Raw genomic sequence first — 8823 nt, 5'->3', positions numbered from 1 at the left:
TTGATTGTTCAAGTTAAAGAAAAAACTTTTTCAAGGAGTTTGTTCCGAGACATTTGCAAGGGAGGGGAAGGGCCAGCCAGCCAATGGTTTTCTGCCCTTGCTTCGTGTCTTTATCGCGGGTGTTTCTTGCCCCCAAATCTCTGTGGCCATGGCTGTCGCTGTCACTGTCTGTGTGTTGCGGGGTCGCCGCCTCCCACATTGGCAACAAATTGCCATTGACACGTTAACTTTGCAATTGCAAAGGCCTGTCTTCCCGCTAAAGCTGGCTCCAGCCCCTGCCCATTTAAGCGAGCGATGTCTGCTGCTAAACGCAGTTTTTCCGCTTTGTTTCCCTTCAACCGTGCGTCCTGTGTAGACAAGTCCTGTCGCTGCGTGCCTTATCTGTAAGTTGCCGCAACTTTTTCTTTTGACTGACCAAATTATCGTCTGAAAATTAAAGCTAAATTCCCTGCACGCAAAATGTTGTACTACATATTCGCTTTTCGCTTCTATATGCATATACATATATCAAATTTAAACTTTATGTTTATATTTTGGCTAATGTTTTCTATTTTCTAGAGCTGGGTTATCCAACGACAACAACAAAAAATGAAAGATGGGTTAAAAATGGGAGCCAACCACTTTTGAGTTTGACACCAGCTGGTTCCTGCCTGTGGTTAGACCCCTTGCTCGTTCCTTGCAAACCTCTCGCTTTATCCCTCTCAGTCCCTACATATAGTATATCCCTTCCCTTAGCCAGCTTACCCCTAACTGCTGTCTGCTGACTGCTGCCTGAAGTGGCCGTAAAAGCTTTCAGCATTAATAGCTTGAGTGAGTTTCAATACATATTGTCAATATGGCCATGGGCCAAACGCACTCCACACACACACACTTACACTGCACACACACACACATGGTAGCTGGTAGGGCAACAGAGTCGCCAAATTGATGACAGTTTGCCAGTTGCAAAAGCCGCATCCATGTCCTCCATATGGGGTGATATGCATATGTATCGGTGTATGTGTGTGTGTGTGTGTGTGGTGACTCTGACTAAATACATTGAAATAGCTTTGGCTATTTGTTTTTTGGGTTAGGGTTTGGGTTTTTTGTTGTTTTTTTTTTTGGCCATTGGGTTAAAAGCTAGATGGTGGGGGATATTGTTATGGCTTGTGCCATTTTGGCACTTTGTAATTGCCTTGTTTGCCCCGTTGTTTTTTGGCCTATAGTTGTTGTTGTTGTTTACGTAGCCGTTGATACTGCCATTCATTTATGTATTTTTGTTGTTTTTCCTCTTTTTTTTGAGGTAAGTTTTTTGGTTTGTTTTTTGAGCTAAATCTATGCCATAAGCCATGTTTTTATATTTCAATATTTGTACAACTTTGACTATGAGAGAATCTGCAATAAATACAATGGATTTTTTACACATCCATTACCATACTTAATCTCAATAGTTGAACAAACATTATTCGTTTGTTATGGTTATAATAAATATCATTTTATAAATTTGAATTCAACATTCAAAGTGGACAAGAGATTCAAGATTTATATGTTTCAAGTAAGAAAAAATATGCAAACGGTAGAGGGGAAAAAAAATAGAAACTAATTTGCGTTATTTAAAACAATAATTAATAACAATTACTAAGTTCAGACGTTCAGAATCACTAAGTTCAGAACAAAGAAACCCTAATCTGTTTTTAACCCAACATCTGCTTATAAAAAATAAAGAAAAGGTATTATTCATTCTAAAGGCTAATATTCCCATGCAAATTATATATATATATTACTGATGTCATATTTATATATTTGACTGTGTTTTAAGAGTTTTTTGTAGTTCGATTCCTTGTGCAAAGTTTCCTTGGAGTTAAGGCAAAAAGATTAAGAGAAAATGATAGGTTTAAGAGCGTTTTAACCAACTCCAAAGTTTAGCCTAAAAAAATATTTAAATTATAAAATATACAAAGAAAGCGAAAGTGCTTCTAATAGAATATATGTAGATACATATTAAATAATTGTTTTATAACCATGTTTCATTCGTGGCAAATTCCACCATCTGCTGCCTTTTGCGATGTTTGAACCCCCCCAAAAATACTTTGGCGACAAAATGCATTTTAGAATTTATGTGGCACTTGTCGTCCGAAATACGCTATGAATTTATTTCTTGCATACTGTGACCGCTGACCATTGGCCACCGGCAGGGACCCAACGACCCACAATCCTTACCCAAGCCCCTCGTCATGTATCCACAAATTGGTACCCTTTGGCAATGGTAAGCGAGCTTAAGAATATTTTTTTAATGTGTGTGTGTGTGTGTGTGTGGGCATCGTTTGTTTTATTGTTATTGTGCAGTCATGACTTAAAAATTTGTCGCGCCCTTTATAGTGCAGGCCCAGGAACTGCAACAACAACAACAACAACATGGCAAAAGCAATTTCCGTTGGTAAAGCGTTGCTTTTATTTGGGCCATTTATTTGGTTGGGGCTGTCTTTTCGCTTGTCGCGTTTATTTGTCAGCATTGCCCTGGGCTCGACTTGAAGCTGCCGTCTGATACACACGGATTTGTCTATAGCCCGCTTCCTAGGGATCTAGGGACCTGAGAGCTCTCAGCTTTGAGCTGGGCGAGATGCACTCTTCACATATGCGCGCAAGGCAAATTTATCGTTTTTAATTTAGCCGCAAAGAAACAACAACAAAAAATAAAACAAAAACAGAAAAAGAACCATAGTCAACGCTAAAAAGTGGGCACAATCAGTTGGATCCACTGATGGTGGTGGATAGTTTGGATGGCTTCGGGGTCAGGGACTCGATTTCGGTAGGTTTGGAGAAAAATGGCAGCCGCGTAATGCCCTTAATCGTTTTTTGCATACCCCCCATTTCACATACTCGAGAATTGTTCGCTTTGCGGCAACTTATTGAAACCGATAAATAAAGATTTCGCGTGACAAGTTGCACGACGACTGCGTCGGATGGGGCAACAAAGTCACTTTATCCCATTCCCCATGGGAGAAGAGGTGCCATGATTATGCGGTTAACATAAATTTGTTTGGCAAATTTGATTAACTTTTAGTCTTTGCCTTTACACTTTGAGCTAATAAGCAAACGGCCGCATAAATTTCTCGAACTGGCCGCATAACTATCCCCTCCTTTGGTGGGAGCAAGCCTTTTAGCTTTACAGAAATGAATGTATGGGCCTGTTGGGGCAATCAAATGTTCTTGAATGACTGCAGTTGCAGTTTAGTTTAACTACTCCAGGGTAGAATGCAATTTATACACAGCGACGCCGTAGCGAATAAATTTTAGGGGTCATGCAGAGCATAACAAAAATAGTTACCCAGAATCGAGGCGAATGCCATAATACCCTTTAGAAAAGCAAACTACTGACGGGAAAAAATTGAAACTCTTTATCAGTTTAGTTTGGAATTTTGCTGTGTTGTCTAATTTGCGGCCTTTTGTAATATCGAATTATCTAAATAGATGTCATAGTTCAAATATATGTGAATAAATTTTAAGAAAGTATTGGTTTTAAATTCTTATTGTGTTTAAAAATAAAACTACTTAGAATTGTTATACATTTTTGGTTGGCTTTGAACAAAATGTTTCAGTCAATGTGCATTGCCGAAAAGCTTTTAGTGTACAGTTGACGTTAAATTTATGTTATAGCCAAAACTTTACAAAACTCAATTAATTAACTTTTGTTCTACAACTCGGAAACAACAACAACAACAACAATCCAAAAATGAAACTCGCGCACCAAAACAATAACAATAACTAATACAAATATTTCGGTTGCACAACTAACAACAACAAAAAAAAAAAACAACAACACAACCAAAGCAAAGAAAAACAAACATTTCAAAAAAACAAGACAAACATGCAGAGAAACAAGCCAACTTAACTAGCAGAAACAGAACAGCAAAAAAAAAAGAAAACAAAATAACAACATAATAATAAAATTTCACAAAACTAAAATTATTTGCGTTGAAAGTCCTCTGGAAATCAGTGCAGTGAGTAGTCATTTTATCATTTTCAGCATTTCCCTATTCCGGTTTCTGGGCTGGACCCATGCGCCCCGTGGACAAATCGCTTGGCCATCGCTCATACGGCGCTTTGCTTTGTGGCACCCGCTGCCCCTTTATCATTGGCACTGACTTTTACCAGAACGCATGTTTTCCCATTGCTGGAGATTGCAGTTTGTCGTGTTAGATGAAAAATTAAACCAGGCTTGCAAATCATAAACCACATGATGGTTCAAAGTGTTTTCTTGTCTTTTGAATAACAAATTATTTCATCATTCTTCATTAATTCGAAAAAATTTTAAAAGATGGCGAAGGTAAGTGGAATCCAATTGGTGAAATTGATTCGTCCAATTGGATTCAGTTTCAAAACTTATAGATCTGGTCACACTATCAGCAAAGCTCTGCGGATGCGACAGGTGAAAATGCACAACTTATTCATATGTATATGTACATACATATATCTATGCATGTATAAAGTGAGGTCTTATATATATACATACTTACCGGAGACCAGATTTCATTATTCCGAAGCTGTTTTGGGCAACGCTGTGTTTTTATACATGTATGCACATGGTATCCAATTCGATTTCCCATACGTAGATGTTGCGCATTATTTTGAGACGCCTCTCGACATGTTGCCAAGTCATTCTGCTTATAGTAATCGCTTTCGGGGCTGACATTTCAACAGGTGTTTCACTTAGGACTGATGAAGACTTTGTATTTTTGTTTAAGTTGAAATTTTTTCGTCAAACGTTTTATTTTTGATCCACTTTCGTCACGTGGTGTTTCTAAGAATGCAGCCCTGAGTACTAGCAAACTAGTTCATGAACTAAAAGTTTGTTTGGTATTAGATATTAAATTATCAAATGCTGATATAATTCTATAAAATTGTTTCAAAAAAACTGCACTTTGTTAAGTTTATTTTTTAATGACAAAGCAAAGTCTGACCAGTTAAGCATATTTACCGCAATTATTAAAAAAAAGACAAAAAATACTAAATGAGAAGAATTTTGCCTTGCCCAACACTCAAAATCGATAACACTTATATCGTTTCACACACGAACTAGCTCCATGTATCGATATTTATCGATATTTTATACTAACGGATTAGCTTTTACTATGTTGTTCAACTTTCTATAAAATGGATTTGCCAGTGAATTCAGCTGCCTCTACGGCTTCGACACCAAATCCCAAGCAAAGCCATATACACAAGCAGCTGGTACATTATGCCACGAAATCTAGTCGGATTTTCTACATCCATGACGCCTCCGCCTGGCACGACTTTGTCACCGATCTTCCGCCTTATAGAGATCTCACCTCTCACGAGTTACGCAATATATTTCTAACAGATGTGCTGCCAAAGGTGTTTCTCTACCCCATGCCCGATCCAATTAAAAAGCTGTTAAGCATATTGGATCTACATCCGTGCTTTCGTCGTGTGTCCCAGGGGTATCAGTATGTGCCCGGAAGCCATGGACCAATTAATGTGCAATTAACACTCAAGCCAAATAGAGACTATTGTCTTCTAAGCGAAGTTTCCTCAGTGAGTTGTTGTTGCGCGCGTCTTATTATTTTTTTCAACTTACGCATTATCTTTTACAGGCAAGACCATGTCAAACGATCCTTGTGGACACCGATGGAAAGAATCCCAGTGGCGCTTCTAATGTTCAACTGAGCCCAAAGACTCTGGCAATGCTTTCGTCCATATTATCAACCGATTCGGAGTTACTTATGTGCCAAATGCATAGTCTTGGCGAGATACACCAGCGTTTGCGTAAGGCCAAGCAATCATTTGAGAATAATGGCACTATGGCACCTTATCGCAGCAATATAAACGATTTAACTAGGCGTTTGGAAATATTTGTCACGGTGAAAAAAAAGGTTTGCCAAACCATGTCAGATTTTTAAAGTTATATTTTAAGCCCAAACAGTTAACAAGTACGAACTTGACATTACTCAAAGCATCGTAGTTAATTAGTAGCCAATAAGATAGAAAACTTTGCTAAAAACTAATTTTAGAATTATTAGAAAAGATTTATAAAAATAACTAATTATTTGAACTAATTTGTATATAACAATTCCATGTTTTTATCCATAAACTTATATGTAATTTTACTTAAGACTACAAAAATGTATTCAAATAATCTATAAACTTTTTTCTTTTTATCGAAATTAGATGGCTTCCTAGCCTGTTATTTTTATTCATATAATTTTTCTAAGTTGTTTTTAGTCCTTTAACCAAATGGCAACTGCTTTTTAAGCTCATTCTGAAACATATTTCTTTCATTTATTGACTCTTTGTCTTTGTTTTGACCTGAAACGTTAAGACTTTCTTTAATTATATATTTTTTTAGTCCCAATTTTAATGGTTTACTTTTAAATCTTAATCAAAGAAAAGTTTGCTAGAATTTAGCATTTTTTAATGACATAGGCTAAAGAGAGTTGGTCATTCTCGTAAATATCATAATTTGGCAAACTTGAATTAAAGTTTTAAAGACTTTTATTTGCCAATTAGTTCCCTTGGGTTTAGGTTGTATTATTAAATGCCTTCTTCTTGTCCGGTTAAAATAATTAAAATTCAAGTAGGCAAACACACAAAAATCCAAAAAAAAGGTGTTTTCATTGCCGAACAACATGCAAAATATGAAGATAATTAAATGAAGACGAAATGTTATTTAAAAATTTTGTTATTTTTTGCTTGCCATGAAAGGCATGAAATTGAAAATTCTTTAGTCAATTAATTGATGGAAATTTTAGCAGTTTGTTGCCTTGTGCACAGCACTCAGATAAAATTCTGGAAATTCAATTCTCCCATGGTTCGTCCTCATGGTGGTGCTCAATGAACTGTGTGATGTGCGGACTATGGATGATGTGAAGGGAAAATTCAATTTGGACTTTTTGTATTTCTAAGGCTGAAAAGCAACCACAAGATGCGCTTCAAGTGCAAAAATTTTGTGTTTCACTCACACAGAGAGCCATCAGTGGAGTGGATGGCTTTTGGCCTCTCGATACATATATGTGGTGGGCGATGATGGGCGTGTTAAACCAAGTAACCAGCAAGTTTCACACGCGCACAAACACATGGAAAATGTTTGTGTTTGCCCCGGTATGCGAATATGGAGAGATGGGGGCGTTAATTTTCACAATATGTTGTATCCTGGAGCCAAAAGTTAATTAAAAACCAACAAAAGTCGAAGCTGCACACACACATACGCGTATGTACTAGTTGCCCAGAAACAACTGAAGCATTCACATGGCAAAATAGTTGCCAGGCAACAGAAGAAGCAACAGTCAGTCATTTTTGCCCCTCGTTAGCTTCTTCGAGCCAAATTGAAGCCAAATGTTATGGCCACCACATTTGGTGGAGTGAGGAGGGAAGAGATCTCTGCATTTGTTTATGCCCTATGGAAATTTTAGCGTAAGATATGTACCACAAAACTCTTCATCTGTTGTTGGTGCTCATCCCCTTGTCATCTTCTTTGTGTTTGTCTTCCTCTGTTCACCCCCCACCACATTTAAAAACGCAATTTGCACATTTTGATTAGCAGCCGCAACAACGCGAAATTTGATTTTGCTAAGCTGTTGGGTCAGTCAGCACGTAGCACGTAGCAAGGGTGCTCCAGGATATCCAATGGAGCCACCAATTTGCGCAAACATTTTTACGCATATGGCGCTGGCGAATAAACAAACAAACAAACAAACCAACAAACAACCAGCTCGCATTTGCTCTCTGCCAAGGAAATGGAATTTTTAATCCAATTAAATTGCCATGCAAAAGGCAAAAAAAAACAAAACAGCAGAGAAAGAAAAACCAAGAAAAAAAAAAGAGTGTCAGCATGGCAAGCAAGCATTTTTTATATTAGTTATCCTTTTGTTTTTGTTGGGTTGTTGTTGTTGTTTTTTAATAAATAAATTGGCTGCTTACACATAGTTGTTGGTCTATATTAGTTCTTGTTGTTGTTGTTGCTATTGTGAGTATGTTTTTTAAGTTGGCAAACTTCTTTAGCGGCATTAGAACAAAGCAGCTAACAGGCGTCACATATTTTTAAGGTTCCTTCTTGCCACACAACAAAACACACAATGGCCAACACACAAAATGGAATTGAGAGGAGGAGGAGGAGCAGAAACGTTGCACTTTGTTGATTAAATTTCATGCTTGGCTCCCCCTTTTTGTGGAGAGGGGGATGGAAACGAGTGCGTCTAGCGCTAGACGAGCAGCAAGAGACCCCCAAAAAATTGTACTGCTTAGTTGCAGGCTATTAAATCTAAATTTAATTTTTGCTCCAACGCTGTCAGCTGTACGCTGAACAGCCAAGGACAAAGCCAACAGAAAAAGGAGCAAAAAAAGATGATGCCAAGAAATGGAGGAAACGAGCAAAACTCGTTGACATTGCTTGGTAACTTTGTTTCATCTGGCTTTGCGAAACCTTTCAGCTGGAATAGCACAAAAGTCGAGCAAGGAGCTCGCTAAAAAAAAAAGAGAATCAAGGATTTTGTGTACCATGACACGAGGGTCAAACATCATAGGAGCAAATGAACTTTTCCTCAATGTAATTTTAAAATATATATATCTAATATAACCCTCTCTCTCTCTCTCTCTCTTTCACTCCTAGTTAGAGTTATGAGAGAAACGCAAAAGACAAGTATTAATTCGACTTATCATATTCATCCATGAGTGCAGTATTACAAATTTGATAAAGTTTGCCGAAGAAATAGTTGGATTTATAGTAGATTATGTTGTTCTGGTTTAACATCGATGTAGAAACTTTAGAGTCAAGTATTGTGATATAACCCTATAACCCTTGGAGATATAATGGACTAAAAGAAAGAT

The 8823-nt window shown here is 37.4% G+C and overlaps 1 protein-coding gene across 1 annotated transcript; it reads left to right on the top strand.

Annotated features, from left to right (window-relative positions):
- The first annotated feature begins 5012 nt into the window (after nt 1-5012).
- LOC6649580 lies at nt 5013-5967 on the top strand. The gene is made up of 2 exons (XM_002072018.2): nt 5013-5535; nt 5595-5967. The coding sequence occupies exons 1-2, from the start codon at nt 5134-5136 to the stop codon at nt 5898-5900; spliced, it is 708 nt and encodes a 235-aa protein (XP_002072054.1). The 5' UTR covers nt 5013-5133; the 3' UTR covers nt 5901-5967.
- Nucleotides 5968-8823: the final 2856 nt, after the last annotated feature.

This window comes from Drosophila willistoni, chromosome 3R (genome assembly GCF_018902025.1).
Source record: "Drosophila willistoni isolate 14030-0811.24 chromosome 3R, UCI_dwil_1.1, whole genome shotgun sequence".
Classification (NCBI taxonomy): Eukaryota; Metazoa; Arthropoda; class Insecta; order Diptera; family Drosophilidae; genus Drosophila; species Drosophila willistoni.
Note: the sequence above shows the minus strand (reverse complement) of the source record. Positions and strands in the feature narration are given on the sequence as shown.